This window comes from Coregonus lavaretus (genome assembly GCF_964263955.1).
Source record: "Coregonus lavaretus genome assembly, chromosome: 33".
In the NCBI taxonomy this organism is placed as follows: domain Eukaryota; kingdom Metazoa; phylum Chordata; class Actinopteri; order Salmoniformes; family Salmonidae; genus Coregonus; species Coregonus lavaretus.
Genome location: NC_140020.1, coordinates 282502 through 300668, shown reverse-complemented (window position 1 = coordinate 300668; position 18167 = coordinate 282502). Strand labels below are relative to the sequence as shown.

Sequence of the window (18167 nt, the reverse complement as noted above, 5' to 3'; positions counted from 1 at the left end):
CACGTGAGTCACTGTATTTGTATACATGTAATAGTTGCTAATTGTAAAAAAAAAAAGTTTTCTATTTCGCGGATTTCACTTATCGCGGGTCATTTTCGGAACGTAACCCCCGCGATAAACGAGGGATTACTGTAGTAGTACTTTGATGTTAAGTTGTGTCATATTGAACAGGTGATTTTTGTTAAATGAACAAATGATCTTTGTTTTATGTGTATTGTATCCAAGCAATTGAAAAAAAGTGTTAAGAGTTTTGAAAAATGTGCATTTTGATCATTGGTTGTGAGTTTTGTGTCTAGAGTTTTGAAAAATGACGTCAAGTTTTTTAAATTAGTGCCAAAGTGATTGTAAAAAACTGTAATAAGCCAAGGGGAGGGCCATTAACTCCCTCTGTCATAACGCTTTTAAAAACTCACATTATTTGTATTTCAATGACACCTGTGCTCTTCCTAACCCCATACGCCCATAAAATGGAGGTGTGATGTTATGCTTACGCCTCTGTAGCTGTGAGAGTGATACTGGGGGTATGACGTTTGACCTCCAGCAGAAAAGGCATGAGACCATGATACTTTATGAAGTGTGCAGTGATATCACCCCAGAGAAACCCTTCTCTACACTGCAGTTATGTAATAAAGCAAACACGTTGCACACTGCAGATGGAAATATGATACAGTAGACTAACATTATTGTCAGATAACAGATGGGGTCTATGTCTGAAATGGCACCCTATTCCCTACATAGTGCACTACTTTTGACCAGGGCCTATGAGACTCTGGTCAAAAGTAGTGCACTATGTAGGGAATAGGGTGTCATTTGGGACACAAAAAGTGTGTTAGTATTAGACATACAGTACATGGATAGTCATTACATCCTCACTAACTGATTCACATCATAGAAGATGTATTAAACTATAAATCACTTCGATAAACAAAATTGTTCTTCTGGCTGAGTGCATCATTCCATCTCCATTGGCATTTCAGGCCATGCAATGTTTTACGAGGCTTTGGGCACTAGCTTTAATGATGGCCCATGTCATGATAATGACAGATGGGTTATTACATAACGAGCAACTGTCCAAAATTTGTTCAACCCCTTTTTTTTAAAGTGGCACGACAAAACTGCTGAGGTCGTTAAAGGCATAGCCTGTTAAAATGCTGCCATCTTATCCTGGCTTTAGGTAGACACAAGGAAGCACATTAGATGTGCAGGACAACAGTATGTTGATGGCTGTAGATTCGTGATTCAGCCATTAGCATGAAAATAACTATGAATTAACAGGGAGCTAATGCGACCATTATAATTTGAGCATCCTAGCTAACTCGGTCTTACAGCAATAACATACAAAAGCACATCCCAGGATGCCCCCAAAATCTACCAGGTACTGTACACACATACACTGAGTTTACCAAACATTAAGAACACTTTCTTAATATTGAGTTGCCCCCCCCCCTTTTGCCCTCAGAACAGCCTCAATTCTTCGGGGCATGGACTCTATAAGGTGTCGAAAGCGTTCCACAGGGATGCTGGCCCATGTTGACTCCAATGCTTTCCACAGTTGTGTGCTTTCCACAGTTGTGTCAAGTTGGCTGGATGTCCTTTGGGTGGTGGACCATTCTTGAAACACACAGGAAACTGTTGAGCGTGAAAAACCCAGCAGCGTTGCAGTTCTTGACACAAACCGGTGTGCCTGGCACCTACTACCATACCCTGTTCAAAGGCACTTAAATATTTTGTCTTGCCCATTCACCCTCTTGACAATTCATGTCTCAAGGCTTTAAAATAATTATTTAACCTGTCTCCTCCCCTTAATGTATGTACACTGACTGAAGTGGATTTAACAAGTGACATCACAATAAGGGATCATAGCTTTCACCTGGTTTCACCTGGTCAGTCTATGACATGGAAAGAACAGGTGTTCTTAATGTTTGGTACAGTCAGTGTACAGGACATGTATATAATGAACTCGTAAACATTGTAAATATGACAATAGAATACAGTATTTCAGAACGTGTCCTAGCATATCAATATCAGGCTGGGAAGAATTCGTGATCCCCACCTATCTGCAAGCATGACCAATGGCATAAAAACCATATTGACATGTAAATTCAACCGGAAATACATAAAACATCCAATACATATTTATGCAGTGTCAAGTGGACACATAACCAACCCTGTTATCTACAGTAGACTATGGACAGTGAATTGGGTAAAAATATGTTTGCACCTTTTTTTTTTTAAACGTCACGACAAAACTGTTGAGGTTGGAAAATAGGCTCTCTTTCTTTTTTTTGCCATTCTCAACGCTTAGAGACAGAGAGTTATATACTATTGTAGATAGATAGTTCGAGCTCCACTTAGTTTTTTGAGCAAGAAGCTTGCAACAGCTCAGGTAGGTAGGCTACAAAGTGAGAATGCTGTGACACTTGTTACCTACTGAAAGCTGCTGCTAATCATTACATTTACAGTCATTCAGCAGACGCTCTTATCCAGAGCAATTAGGGTTAAGTGCCTTGCTCAAGGGCACATCGACAGATTTTTCACCTAGTCGGCTCGGGGATTAGAACCAGCGACCTTTCGGTTACTGGCACAACGCTCTTAACCACTAAGCTACCTGCCGTAGATGCCACAACGTTGGAGCACCCCCCCATGATACCCTAGCTATTAAATATCGCTCCATGGAACAGGGGACCAGGGAAAACTATCAACAATGCGGGTTTTGGTGTCATGTCCTCAGGACCACCTGTGAGCCCGCCCGCGACAGACTTCTCATCCCCTTCTCCAAGCACACTACATCATGAATCCCTTATTCAGAGTCTAATAGCATTTCGTGGTCCATTTTGTAGGCTATAATCAATTGCCTATAAAATATATTATTTTATTTCAGATTATATCCTGAAGATGTTGGTTTGGGGCATCTTTTGGTGGAGAAACGTGAAAACTTATTGAGAAACCCTTTTGAGGCGCATCGAAAGCGATACAATGTTGCACCAGTCAACGCCTAGTTTTATAGGCTAAACACCGTATCATCACACGACCTGTCTATTATTAACTAGGGGGTCTGACCAGCGCAGCAGTGCAGGGAGTGGAGAGGTTATTACATATTCCACCTCATTCAGAATTTAAAAAACCTTACATTCATCTGGTTATAGGGCTACGTCATAACGGTTTCTGGTTCGTTCTAGTCAAAACGAGTGACACTGATACTACGCACAGGACCATTATATTTCTAATGAGTAAAACGGCACCTTTACCTCTCTCCAGCGTGTTGTCTTCGCAGTCGAGAATCAACAACTAACTCCTCCCCTCGAACAGCAGAGCAGAGCAGAGCTCCATCAACCCTCTTACTGTTCTAAAACATATCTGGACATCAAAGCTTAACTACAAAATGAGTCAGAGTGAATTTCGCAGGAACCCACGGTCGGAGAAACTGTGGCAAATGACGTTGCGGAGGAGATCCCCCCCTACCCTTTGTAGAGCGAGCTCCCCCGTTATTCCACTCCCAGGCGCGTGTTGGTTCAGGTTGGTGTTGGGGAGGGGTGGGTTTTGGCGTTGGGGAGGGGTGGGTTTTGGCGTTGGGGAGGGGTGGGTGTTGGCGTTGGGGAGGGGTGGGTTTTGGCGTTGGGGAGGGGTGGGTGTTGGCGTTGGGAAGGGGTGGGTGTTGGCGTTGGGGAGGGGTGGGTGTTGGTGTTGGGGTGGGGTGGGTGTTGGGGTGGTGTGGGTGTTGGTGTTGGGTAGGGGTGGGTGTTGGTGTTGGGTAGGGGTGGGTGTTGGGGAGGGGTGGGTGTTGGTGTTGGTGAGGGGTGGGTGTTGGCGTTGGTGAGGGGTGGGTGGGTGTTGGTGTTGGGGTGGGGTGGGTGTTGGTGTTGGGAAGGGGTGGGTGTTGGTGTTGGTGTTGGGGAGGGGTGGGTGTTGGTGTTGGGAAGGGGTGGGTGTTGGGGTGGGGTGGGTGTTAGTGTTAGTGTTGGTGTTGGGGAGGGGTGGGTGTTGGTGTTGGGGTGGGGTGGGTGTTGGTGTTGGGGTGGGGTGGGTGTTGGTGTTGGGGAGGGGTGGGTGTTGGTGAGGGGTGGGTGTTGGTGTTGGTGTTGGGGTGGGGTGGGTGTTGGTGTTGGTGTTGGGAAGGGGTGGGTGTTGGTGTTGTGTGGGTGTTGGTGTTGGTGTTGGGGAGGGGTGGGTGTTGGTGTTGGGAAGGGGTGGGTGTTGGTGTTGGTGTTGGGGAGGGGTGGGTGTTGGTGTTGGGTGTTGGTGTTGGAAGGGGTGGGTGTTGGTGTTGTGTGGGTGTTGGTGTTGGTGTTGGGAAGGGGTGGGTGTTGGTGTTGTGTGGGTGTTGGTGTTGGTGTTGGGGAGGGGTGGGTGTTGGTGTTGGGAAGGGGTGGGTGTTGGTGTTGGTGTTGGTGTTGGTGTTGGGGAGGGGTGGGTGTTGGTGTTGGGGTGGGGTGGGTGTTGGTGTTGGGGAGAGGTGGGTGTTGGGGAGGGGTGGGTGTTGGTGTTGGGGTGGGTGGGTGTTGGTGTTGGGGAGGGGTGGGTGTTGGTGTTGGGGAGGGGTGGGTGTTGGTGTTGTGTGGGTGTTGGTGTTGGTGTTGGGGAGGGGTGGGTGTTGGTGTTGGGAAGGGGTGGGTGTTGGTGTTGGTGTTGGTGTTGGGGCGGGGTGGGTGTTGGTGTTGGGGTGGGGTGGGTGTTGGTGTTGGGGAGGGGTGGGTGTTGGTGTTGGGGAGGGGTGGGTGTTGGTGTTGGGGAGGGGTGGGTGTTGGTGTTGGTGTTGGGGTGGGTGGGTGTTGGTGTTGGGGAGGGGTGGGTGTTGGTGTTGGGGTGGGGTGGGTGTTGGTGTTGGGGAGGGGTGGGTGTTGGTGTTGGGGTGGGGTGGGTGTTGGTGTTGGGGTGGGGCGGGGTGGGTGTTGGTGTTGGGGAGGGGTGGGTGTTGGTGTTGGGGTGGGGTGGGGTGGGTGGGTGTTGGTGTTGGGAAGGGGTGGGTGTTGGTGTTGTGTGGGTGTTGGTGTTGGGGAGGGGTGGGTGTTGGTGTTGGTGTTGGGGTGGGGTGGGTGTTGGTGTTGGGGAGGGGTGGGTGTTGGTGTTGGGGTGGGTGTTGGTGTTGGTGTTGGGGTGGGGTGGGTGTTGGTGTTGGGGAGGGGTGGGTGTTGGTGTTGGGGTGGGGTGGGTGTTGGTGTTGGGGAGGGGTGGGTGGGTGTTGGTGAGGGGTGGGTGGGTGTTGGTGTTGGGGTGGGGTGGGTGTTGGTGTTGGTGTTGGTGTTGGGAAGGGGTGGGTGTTGGTGTTGTGTGGGTGTTGGTGTTGGTGTTGGTGTTGGGGAGGGGTGGGTGTTGGTGTTGGGAAGGGGTGGGTGTTGGTGTTGGTGTTGGGGAGGGGTGGGTGTTGGTGTTGGGTGTTGGTGTTGGTGTTGGGAAGGGGTGGGTGTTGGTGTTGTGTGGGTGTTGGTGTTGGTGTTGGGAAGGGGTGGGTGTTGGTGTTGTGTGGGTGTTGGTGTTGGTGTTGGTGTTGGGGAGGGGTGGGTGTTGGTGTTGGGAAGGGGTGGGTGCTGGTGTTGGTGTTGGTGTTGGGGAGGGGTGGGTGTTGGTGTTGGTGTTGGGGTGGGGTGGGTGTTGGTGTTGGGGAGGGGTGGGTGTTGGTGTTGGGGAGGGGTGGGTGTTGGTGTTGGTGTTGGGGAGGGGTGGGTGTTGGTGTTGTGTGGGTGTTGGTGTTGGTGTTGGGGAGGGGTGGGTGTTGGTGTTGGGAAGGGGTGGGTGTTGGTGTTGGTGTTGGTGTTGGGGAGGGGTGGGTGTTGGTGTTGGGGTGGGGTGGGTGTTGGTGTTGGGGAGGGGTGGGTGTTGGTGTTGGGGAGGGGTGGGTGTTGGTGTTGGTGTTGGTGTTGGGGTGGGTGGGTGTTGGTGTTGGGGAGGGGTGGGTGTTGGGGTGGGTGTTGGTGTTGGGGAGGGGTGGGTGTTGGTGTTGGGGTGGGGTGGGTGTTGGTGTTGGGGTGGGGCGGGGTGGGTGTTGGTGTTGGGGAGGGGTGGGGTGGGTGGGTGTTGGTGTTGGGAAGGGGTGGGTGTTGGTGTTGTGTGGGTGTTGGTGTTGGGGAGGGGTGGGTGTTGGTGTTGGTGTTGGGGTGGGGTGGGTGTTGGTGTTGGGGAGGGGTGGGTGTTGGTGTTGGGGTGGGTGTTGGTGTTGGTGTTGGGGTGGGGTGGGTGTTGGTGTTGGGGAGGGGTGGGTGTTGGTTTTGGGGTGGGTGTTGGTGTTGGTGTTGGTGTTGGGGTGGGGTGGGTGTTGGTGTTGGGGAGGGGTGGGGTGGGTGTTGGTGTTGGGGTGGGGTGGGTGTTGTTGTTGGGGAGGGGTGGGTGTTGGTGTTGGGGTGGGGTGGGTGTTGGGGAGGGGTGGGTGTTGGTGTTGGGGTGGGTGTTGGTGTTGGTGTTGGGGTGGGGTGGGTGTTGGTGTTGGGGAGGGGTGGGTGTTGGTGTTGGGAAGGGGTGGGTGTTGGGGAGGGGTGGGTGTTGGTGTTGGTGTTGGGGTGGGGTGGGTGTTGGTGTTGGGGAGGGGTGGGTGTTGGTGTTGGGGTGGGTGGGTGTTGGTGTTGGTGTTGGTGTTGGGGTGGGTGTTGGTGTTGGGGAGGGGTGGGTGTTGGGGAGGGGTGGGTGTTGGTGTTGGGGTGGGTGTTGGTGTTGGTGTTGGGGTGGGGTGGGTGTTGGTGTTGGGGAGGGGTGGGTGTTGGTGTTGGGGTGGGTGGGTGTTGGTGTTGGTGTTGGTGTTGGGGTGGGTGTTGGTGTTGGGGAGGGGTGGGTGTTGGTGTTGGGGTGGGGTGGGTGTTGGTGTTGGTGTTGGGGAGGGGTGGGTTGGTGTAGCAGTCGGCCTGACTGCAGGTGGCACACTCCAGTGACATAGACCAATGGGATCACGCAGAAATAAAGGGTCCCTCTCTGTTTCATAAATATCTCAGCCTCATCAAATGTTACAACACAGCCTCGTTCATTCAGTTTGAAATGGGTTAAACATTAAGTATCACGCAATTTCCGAAATGTAGCGTAAAAGTCTGCAAAAGTCTGCATTCAATAGGCTTAACCTGCCACCCCCCCCCAAAAAAAAAATTGGTTAAAGGAATGTGCAACGTTTGTGAGCTTGATAAATTCCCCAACACAGACATTTTAAGAGATTGAATAAGAATATATACGAATATAATAACGTCTTCTTCTTCTGTCACAGCACATGAAATAGACAAAAATAAACATTTCACATGGCTGAAATAATTAGAAACAGCAAAAAACTACAGGTACCAAGACACAGACGACCGGAAATTAATTTAGGAAGCGGAAACACGTGCAACAGCGGAAGAGACTGTATACAATGGAAAACAAAAAATCAATTAAGTTATGAAAAACAATATTAATTGCCTTTCTTTGTCGCCGCTGCACATACAGAAATGGCGGATATCTAGACACGGTAATTTAGGTCTCATTTATGCATGGGTATATGGAGCGTTACTGGGTACACCGGAGAGGTTTATTTAGCTACTAAATTTAGCCAGGTAGATTAACGGTAGCTTGATAAACGTTAGCTAGTCGGCTAATTAAGCACATACTGTACCTGCTGTTTAGCTAGCTAGTAACTGATGTTAACCATTGCCTGCACGCTATCATTAACTATCAAGCTTTCAGAATACTCCATATATAACAAGCCGGACAGAAATATTTAACAGTAGCTAGCCAACATGTCTTTCGTATGTTACTGTACTATTTTGTTTGGTTTTTCAGACAAATTAGCCTGGTAACGTTGTGCAGTCGTTGACGCTAGCTAGCCAACTAACATCATTAACTAGCTAGCTAGCTAGCTGTCAACAAAGGATCATTAAGGGCCAGGAGCAAGCTAGCAAGCTGCAACAACATTCACATGATAGACAGCGATTTGATCTGTCTGCATCCTGATACTCTACTTGGTGAGCCATCTAGCTCGCTAACTATTCGTTTTTTAACGTGGTATTTTAATCATTGGTGTAGAGCTGGCAGGTCCGTGTATCACACATTCGGTTTGCTAGCTAGTTAGCTAACTAGTAAATGCCTATACCAGAACTATATAGGTAGCTAGGGCCAATTATGCCTGAATTGCTTGAAAATGCATTGGCATATCTTGTTGATTGACATAGCTATTTCTTTGTGTTTGTGTGTCTACTAGAACCACTGGAGAAGTTCCTGAGGTCTTTCAGAAGAGAGAGGCTGACCGGAAGATGCCAAGAAGAAAACAACAGCATCCTCAACCTGTCAAGTGTAAGGGCTGAAACTGTCACAGTCTTATAACTGTAGGCTGAAACTGTCACTTTCTTATAACTGTAAGCCACTGTTGTAGTCCTGTGTAGCTCAGTTGGTAGAGCATGGCGCTTGCAACGCCAGGGTTGTGGGTTCGATTCCCACGTTGGACCAGTATGGAAATGTTTTTGTGATGTAAAAGAATGAGACAAAGATAAATCATGTCAGAACTTTTTCCACCTTTAATGTGACCTATAACGTGAACAATTCAGTTGAAAAACAAACTGAAATCTTTGAGGAAAAACTAAAAATAACCTGGTTGCAAAAGTGTGCACACCCTTAAACTAATACATTGTTGATGCACCTTTTGATTTTATTACAGCACTCAGTCTTTTTGGGTAGGAGTCTATTAGCGTTGCACATCTTGACGTGGCAATATTTGCCCACTCTTCTTTGCAAAAGCGCTCCAAATCTGTCAGATTGCGAGGACATCTCCTGTGCACAGCCCTCTTCAGATCACCCCAGAGATGTTCAATTGGATTCAGGTCTGGGCTCTGGCTGGGCCATTCCAAAACGTTAATGTTCTTCTGGTGAAGCCATGCTTTTGTGGATTTGGATGTGTGCTTTGGGTCGTTGTCGTGCTGAAAGGTGAACTTCCTCTTCAGCTTTCTAACGGACGCCTGAAGGTTTTGTGCCAAAATTGCCTGGTATTTGGAACTGTTCATAATTCCCTCCACCCTGACTAAGGCCCCGGTTCCAGCTGAAGAAAAACAGCCCCAAAGCATGATGCTGCCACCACCATGCTTCACTGTGGGTATGGTGTTCTTTGGGTGATGTGCAGTGTTGTTTTTGCGCCAAACATACCTTTTGGAATTATGGCCAAAAAGTTCAACCTTGGTTTCATCAGACCATAACACATTTTCCCACGTGCTTCTGGGGGACTTGATGTTTGTTTTTGCAAACTTCAGCCGGGCTTGGATGTTTTTCTTTGTAAGAAAAGGCTTCCGTCTTGCCACCCTACCCCATAGCCCATTCATATGAAGAATACGGGAGATTGTTGTCACATGTAGCACACAGCCAGTACTTGCCAGAAATGCATGCAGTTCCTTTAATGTTGCTGTAGGCCTCTTCGAAGCCTTCCTGACCAGTTTTCTCATCTTTTCATAAATGTTGGAGGGACGTCCAGTTCTTGGTAATGTCTCTGTTGTGCCATATTTTCTCCACTTGATGATGACTGTCTTCACTGTGTTCCATGGTATATGTAATGCTTTGGAAATTATTTTGTACCCTTCTCCTGACTGATATCTTTCAACAATGACATCCCTCTGATGCCTTGGAAGCTCTCTGCGGACCATGGCTTTGCTCTGAGATGCAACTAAGAAAATGTCAGGAAAATCCTACTAGAACAGCTGAACATTATTTGTGATTAATCAGAGTCACTTTAAATGATGGCAGGTGTGTAATGACTTCTATTTAACATGAGTTTGAATGTGATTGGTTAATTCTGAACACAGCCACATCCCCAGTGATAAGAGGGTGTGCACACTGATGCAACCAGGTTATTGTAAGGTTTTCATTTTTCCCCCCTCGAACATTTCGGTTTGTTTTTCAATTGAATTGTTCACATTATAGGTCACATTAACAGTGGAAAAAGTTCTGACATGATTTATCTTTGTCTCATTCTTTTACATCACAAAAACCTGGCATTTTAACAGGGGTGGGTATACTTTTTATATCCCCTGTATGCACTCACTAACTGTAAGTGGCTCTGGATAAATGACTAAAATGTAAATGGCAGTGGCTCTGTCCCAATTTCTCTTTCTGCGATTTACTCGCATCCAATCTCCTCGCCTCCTCAACCATATTGAAGGAAAATGCCCGCGGTCCCTCCTTCCAATGAGGAGAGGAGATGGGAATCGAGGAAAGGTGACTCGAATATGATATGATACAGGAAATATCCCCGAATACGTCATAGAAACACTTAACCCAGGCGTCTTTGTTCTTGTCGATGGCAGCAGATGGGCTCTTGTCATTAACATTGGCTACTGCCTTAACCACAGTCCTCCCCTCCTATGGTGAAAGACAAATGAAGGGTACGTCCCAAATGGCACCCTATCCTAGCCTGATGACTCGTACTAAATTCTTCCGCTGCTCTGTCGTTCACTACATACTTTAGTCTGAGACTCATTGAAGTCGTTTGTGGTGACGAGGGTGCATGAGGGGCGTTGTACAAAACAGTCATCAACGATTGGGTCGTCTCTAACTAAATCAGAGTATCAAAGCCAACGACTGATTTTTCAAACCGTCGCTTTACCCACGTGCGTTCTGGCTCTGGCCCGACCCATCGGTTGGTTTCTGGAGTAATCAGACGACCCCGAATGTGTTGGCATTCGGTGAAGGGGTCGGGGGGGGGGGGAGCCACTCGGATCCAGACTCATTGAGGAGAAGAAACTAACGTCTGTGGGTGTGGCGTAGCGTTTGGCCCGAGCAAGGAGTCTGGGTAGCCAGGAAAATCCTATTCCCTAGATAGTGCACTACATTTGACCAGGGTCCCAAATATAGCTCTGGTCAAAAGCAGTGTATCATACAGGGAGGCAGCAACAGACTCATGTGCTGTCACGCATCACATTCTCCACTAGAGGGCAGCAGAGTATTAGTTCATTCAGAAAGCCTTTGAAAGGGATACTTTGGGATGTTAACACTACTTCCCCAGAGTCAGATGAACTCGTGGATACCATTTTCATGTCTCTGTGTCCATTTATGAAGGAAGTTAGAGGTACTTTCCCGAGCCAATGCTAACTAGCGTTGGCACAATGACTGGAAGTCTACAAGTATCTACTAGCATGCTAGCAGATACCCATAGACTTCCAGTCATTGCCGAAATCCCGAAGGATCCCTTTAACTGTGGCAGACAGTCTTGGAAATTACAGGCAGCTGGTGTCTTTGACTATTGAATATTCATAGCTGTGTGTCAAGGGTGTTTTCTACATTAACTTGGAGAAATTAGAATTTCTGTAATTTAGGCTGGAAAAACATGGCTTGATTAAATATTAAATTGCCTTCTCACATCCTTATGACTTCTAACCTTCATGTAAAGCTATTTTCTAGCAGTCCCTGACGAATATAAATAAAGGCTATGTAAAAAATAAAATTACTGTGACATTATGGTACTTCTCAGGGCATTTTTAATCATCTTATTTTTTTTGTTTTATATGATGATGTATTCTGAAGATGGAGTAGTAACCGCTGGAGCTCCAGGAAGCCTGACCTTGTATTGTAATGTAATGCTAGATCTAATTGTTGCTTTGTGTTTCAGTGGATTCTGAAGATGGAGTAGTAACCATTGGAGCTCCAGGAAGCCTGACCTTGAAGGCAGATTTCCTTCTGGGACACGACCTTGAGTTTGGTGACTCCGACCATGACAAGACCCTAGGCCTGGACGACAAATACTCAGGTTGGTGCTTCATTTATTAAAGCTTTATTCAGACAGGTTGGTGTTTCATTTATTAAAGCTTTATTCAGACAGGTTGGTGCTTCAGTTATTAAAGCTTTATTCAGACGGGTTGGTGCTTCATTTATTAAAGCTTTATTCAGACAGGTTGGTGCTTCATTTATTAAAGCTTTATTCAGACAGGTTGGTGCTTCATTTATTAAAGCTTTATTCAGACAGGTTGGTGCTTCATTTATTAAAGCTTTATTCAGACAGGTTGGTGCTTCAGTTATTAAAGCTTTATTCAGACAGGTTGGTGCTTCATTTATTAAAGCTTTATTCAGACAGGTTGGTGCTTCATTTATTAAAGCTTTATTCAGACAGGTTGGTGCTTCATTTATTAAAGCTTTATTCAGACAGGTTGGTGCTTCATTTATTAAAGCTTTATTCAGACAGGTTGGTGCTTCAGTTATTAAAGCTTTATTCAGACAGGTTGGTGCTTCATTTATTAAAGCTTTATTCAGACAGGTTGGTGCTTCATTTATTAAAGCTTTATTCAGACAGGTTGGTGCTTCAGTTATTAAAGCTTTATTCAGACAGGTTGGTGCTTCATTTATTAAAGCTTTATTCAGACAGGTTGGTGCTTCATTTATTAAAGCTTTATTCAGACAGGTTGGTGCTTCAGTTATTAAAGCTTTATTCAGACAGGTTGGTGCTTCAGTTATTAAAGCTTTATTCAGACAGGTTGGTGCTTCATTTATTAAAGCTTTATTCAGACAGGTTGGTGCTTCATTTATTAAAGCTTTATTCAGACAGGTTGGTGCTTCATTTATTAAAGCTTTATTCAGACAGGTTGGTGCTTCATTTATTAAAGCTTTATTCAGACAGGTTGGTGCTTCATTTATTAAAGCATTATTCAGACAGGTTGGTGCTTCAGTTATTAAAGCTTTATTCAGACAGGTTGGTGCTTCATTTATTAAAGCTTTATTCAGACAGGTTGGTGCTTCATTTATTAAAGCTTTATTCAGACAGGTTGGTGCTTCAGTTATTAAAGCTTTATTCAGACAGGTTGGTGCTTCATTTATTAAAGCTTTATTCAGACAGGTTGGTGCTTCAGTTATTAAAGCTTTATTCAGACAGGTTGGTGCTTCAGTTATTAAAGCTTTATTCAGACAGGTTGGTGCTTCATTTATTAAAGCTTTATTCAGACAGGTTGGTGCTTCATTTATTAAAGCTGTATTCAGACAGGTTGGTGCTTCATTTATTAAAGCTGTATTCAGACAGGTTGGTGCTTCATTTATTAAAGCTTTATTCAGACAGGTTGGTGCTTCATTTATTAAAGCTTTATTCAGACAGGTTGGTGCTTCATTTATTAAAGCTTTATTCAGACAGGTTGGTGCTTCAGTTATTAAAGCTTTATTCAGACAGGTTGGTGCTTCATTTATTAAAGCTTTATTCAGACAGGTTGGTGCTTCATTTATTAAAGCTTTATTCAGACAGGTTGGTGCTTCAGTTATTAAAGCTTTATTCAGACAGGTTGGTGCTTCATTTATTAAAGCTTTATTCAGACAGGTTGGTGCTTCATTTATTAAAGCTTTATTCAGACAGGTTGGTGCTTCAGTTATTAAAGCTTTATTCAGACAGGTTGGTGCTTCAGTTATTAAAGCTTTATTCAGACAGGTTGGTGCTTCATTTATTAAAGCTTTATTCAGACAGGTTGGTGCTTAATTTATTAAAGCTTTATTCAGACAGGTTGGTGCTTCATTTATTAAAGCTTTATTCAGACAGGTTGGTGCTTCATTTATTAAAGCTTTATTCAGACAGGTTGGTTCTTCAGTTATTAAAGCTTTATTCAGACAGGTTGGTACTTCATTTATTAAAGCTTTATTCAGACAGGTTGGTGCTTCATTTATTAAAGCTTTATTCAGACAGGTTGGTGCTTCATTTATTAAAGCTTTATTCAGACAGGTTGGTGCTTCATTTATTAAAGCTTTATTCAGACAGGTTGGTGCTTCAGTTATTAAAGCTTTATTCAGACAGGTTGGTGCTTCATTTATTAAAGCTTTATTCAGACAGGTTGGTGCTTCATTTATTAAAGCTTTATTCAGACAGGTTGGTGCTTCAGTTATTAAAGCTTTATTCAGACAGGTTGGTGCTTCAGTTATTAAAGCTTTATTCAGACAGGTTGGTGCTTCATTTATTAAAGCTTTATTCAGACAGGTTGGTGCTTAATTTATTAAAGCTTTATTCAGACAGGTTGGTCCTTCATTTATTAAAGCTTTATTCAGACAGGTTGGTGCTTCATTTATTAAAGCTTTATTCAGACAGGTTGGTGCTTCAGTTATTAAAGCTTTATTCAGACAGGTTGGTACTTCATTTATTAAAGCTTTATTCAGACAGGTTGGTGCTTCATTTATTAAAGCTTTATTCAGACAGGTTGGTGCTTCATTTATTAAAGCTTTATTCAGACAGGTTGGTGCTTCATTTATTAAAGCTTTATTCAGACAGGTTGGTGCTTCAGTTATTAAAGCTTTATTCAGACAGGTTGGTACTTCATTTATTAAAGCTTTATTCAGACAGGTTGGTGCTTCATTTATTAAAGCTTTATTCAGACAGGTTGGTGCTTCATTTATTAAAGCTTTATTCAGACAGGTTGGTGCTTCATTTATTAAAGCTTTATTCAGACAGGTTGGTGCTTCATTTATTAAAGCTTTATTCAGACAGGTTGGTGCTTCATTTATTAAAGCTTTATTCAGACAGGTTGGTGCTTCAGTTATTAAAGCTTTATTCAGACAGGTTGGTGCTTCAGTTATTAAAGCTTTATTCAGACAGGTTGGTGCTTCATTTATTAAAGCTTTATTCAGACAGGTTGGTGCTTAATTTATTAAAGCTTTATTCAGACAGGTTGGTGCTTCATTTATTAAAGCTTTATTCAGACAGGTTGGTGCTTCATTTATTAAAGCTTTATTCAGACAGGTTGGTTCTTCAGTTATTAAAGCTTTATTCAGACAGGTTGGTACTTCATTTATTAAAGCTTTATTCAGACAGGTTGGTGCTTCATTTATTAAAGCTTTATTCAGACAGGTTGGTGCTTCATTTATTAAAGCTTTATTCAGACAGGTTGGTGCTTCATTTATTAAAGCTTTATTCAGACAGGTTGGTGCGTCATTTATTAAAGCTTTATTCAGACAGGTTGGTGCTTCAGTTATTAAAGCTTTATTCAGACAGGTTGGTACTTCATTTATTAAAGCTTTATTCAGACAGGTTGGTGCTTCATTTATTAAAGCTTTATTCAGACAGGTTGGTGCTTCAGTTATTAAAGCTTTATTCAGACAGGTTGGTGCTTCATTTATTAAAGCTTTATTCAGACAGGTTGGTGCTTCATTTATTAAAGCTTTATTCAGACAGGTTGGTGCTTCAGTTATTAAAGCTTTATTCAGACAGGTTGGTGCTTCAGTTATTAAAGCTTTATTCAGACAGGTTGGTGCTTCATTTATTAAAGCTTTATTCAGACAGGTTGGTGCTTAATTTATTAAAGCTTTATTCAGACAGGTTGGTCCTTCATTTATTAAAGCTTTATTCAGACAGGTTGGTGCTTCATTTATTAAAGCTTTATTCAGACAGGTTGGTGCTTCAGTTATTAAAGCTTTATTCAGACAGGTTGGTACTTCATTTATTAAAGCTTTATTCAGACAAGTTGGTGCTTCATTTATTAAAGCTTTATTCAGACAGGTTGGTGCTTCATTTATTAAAGCTTTATTCAGACAGGTTGGTGCTTCATTTATTAAAGCTTTATTCAGACAGGTTGGTGCTTCAGTTATTAAAGCTTTATTCAGACAGGTTGGTACTTCATTTATTAAAGCTTTATTCAGACAGGTTGGTGCTTCATTTATTAAAGCTTTATTCAGACAGGTTGGTGCTTCATTTATTAAAGCTTTATTCAGACAGGTTGGTGCTTCATTTATTAAAGCTTTATTCAGACAGGTTGGTGCTTCATTTATTAAAGCTTTATTCAGACAGGTTGGTGCTTCATTTATTAAAGCTTTTCAGACTGGTTTGTTTTGTTGGACGGAAATATAACTTGAGATGTGGGGCACTAAACTAGACAATTGTTAGGCCTAAATCAGTACAGAAAAGTATGAAAATGTAAGTTGCTCTGAGTAAGAGTATCTGCTAAATGGCTAACATGTCATGTAAATGTCATGCATTGGTGGGCGATCAAATATATTTTGCAAGAGAGACCTGTTCCATGATAGCAGCGTGTCATGGAGGTCAAAAAGTTACTACTGAATTAATCTTGCATTGGCAGACACATTTGAGATGTTCTGGAGACCACCAAACAAAGAACAGTCGGGGGTCAAGGTATGGCTGGGCGATATATTGTGAATACCTGTATACCGGTATGGATTCGCATACCGGTATGGATTTTACAATACCGTCTATAACGGTATTTTTGATACAGTGCTGAATTAAATGAAAAGTTCTACAAATTGGACTACTTCACTGTCAGTTTGGTCCTAGTTTGGTTGAGTGTGTATAACCATCAGTATTGGAGAAAGCTCATTAAAACCACTTAGGATTCATGTGTTGCCATTCTAGGTTCATGCACTACTCATAAAACATCAACGTCAAAAATGAGAAAAATATTGTGAAATGATATATTGGCCCTATCGCCCAGTCCTATATCAAGGTCTTGAGGCCTGAGTTATCTGCATAACCTGCATACTAGCCTTGTTGGGTTTTAGACTGATGCCTTGTTGGGTTTTAAACTGATGCCTTGTTGGGTTTTAGACTGATGCCTTGTTGGGTTTTAGACTGATGCCTTGTTGGGTTTTAAACTGATGCCTTGTTGGGTTTTAGACTGATGCCTTGTTGGGTTTTAGACTGATGCCTTGTTGGGTTTTAGACTGATGCCTTGTTGGGTTTTAGACTGATGCCTTGTTGGGTTTTAGACTGATGCCTTGTTGGGTTTTAGACTGATGCCTTGTTGGGTTTTAGACTGATGCCTTGTTGGGTTTTAGACTGATGCCTTGTTGGGTTTTAGACTGATGCCTTGTTGGGTTTTAGACTGTTGCCTTGTTGGGTTTTAGACTGATGCCTTGTTGGGTTTTAGACTGATGCCTTGTTGGGTTTTAGACTGTTGCCTTGTTGGGTTTTAGACTGATGCCTTGTTGGGTTTTAGACTGATGCCTTGTTGGGTTTTAGACTGTTGCCTTGTTGGGTTTTAGACTGATGCCTTGTTGGGTTTTAGACTGTTGCCTTGTTGGGTTTTAGACTGATGCCTTGTTGGGTTTTAGACTGATGCCTTGTTGGGTTTTAGACTGATGCCTTGTTGGGTTTTAGACTGTTGCCTTGTTGGGTTTTAGACTGATGCCTTGTTGGGTTTTAGACTGTTGCCTTGTTGGGTTTTAGACTGATGCCTTGTTGGGTTTTAGACTGTTGCCTTGTTGGGTTTTAGACTGATGCCTTGTTGGGTTTTAGACTGTTGCCTTGTTGGGTTTTAGACTGATGCCTTGTTGGGTTTTAGACTGATGCCTTGTTGGGTTTTAGACTGATGCCTTGTTGGGTTTTAGACTGATGCCTTGTTGGGTTTTAGACTGTTGCCTTGTTGGGTTTTAGACTGATGCCTTGTTGGGTTTTAGACTGTTGCCTTGTTGGGTTTTAGACTGATGCCTTGTTGGGTTTTAGACGGATGCCTTGTTGGGTTTTAGACGGATGCCTTGTTGGGTTTTAGACTGTTGCCTTGTTGGGTTTTAGACTGATGCCTTGTTGGGTTTTAGACTGATGCCTTGTTGGGTTTTAGACTGATGCCTTGTTGGGTTTTAGACTGATGCCTTGTTGGGTTTTAGACTGATGCCTTGTTGGGTTTTAGACTGATGCCTTGTTGGGTTTTAGACTGTTGCCTTGTTGGGTTTTAGACTGATGCCTTGTTGGGTTTTAGACTGATGCCTTGTTGGGTTTTAGACTGTTGCCTTGTTGGGTTTTAGACTGATGCCTTGTTGGGTTTTAGACTGATGCCTTGTTGGGTTTTAGACTGTTGCCTTGTTGGGTTTTAGACTGATGCCTTGTTGGGTTTTAGACTGTTGCCTTGTTGGGTTTTAGACTGATGCCTTGTTGGGTTTTAGACTGATGCCTTGTTGGGTTTTAGACTGATGCCTTGTTGGGTTTTAGACTGTTGCCTTGTTGGGTTTTAGACTGATGCCTTGTTGGGTTTTAGACTGTTGCCTTGTTGGGTTTTAGACTGATGCCTTGTTGGGTTTTAGACTGTTGCCTTGTTGGGTTTTAGACTGATGCCTTGTTGGGTTTTAGACTGTTGCCTTGTTGGGTTTTAGACTGATGCCTTGTTGGGTTTTAGACTGATGCCTTGTTGGGTTTTAGACTGATGCCTTGTTGGGTTTTAGACTGATGCCTTGTTGGGTTTTAGACTGTTGCCTTGTTGGGTTTTAGACTGATGCCTTGTTGGGTTTTAGACTGTTGCCTTGTTGGGTTTTAGACTGATGCCTTGTTGGGTTTTAGACGG

At 44.0% G+C, this 18167-nt stretch overlaps 1 protein-coding gene across 1 annotated transcript in view; it reads left to right on the top strand.

Moving 5' to 3' along the window:
* The first annotated feature begins 7380 nt into the window (after positions 1-7380).
* LOC311108072 (zinc finger protein 513-like) overlaps positions 7381-18167 on the top strand; it is a 56681-nt gene continuing 45894 nt past the window's right edge. Inside the window, exons 1-3 of the mRNA XM_084150718.1 lie at positions 7381-7417; positions 8147-8238; positions 11534-11671. Coding sequence (XP_084006844.1) covers positions 8199-8238; positions 11534-11671 — 178 coding nt within the window. The 5' untranslated portion in view covers positions 7381-7417; positions 8147-8198. The remainder of the gene's footprint in view (positions 7418-8146; positions 8239-11533; positions 11672-18167) is intronic.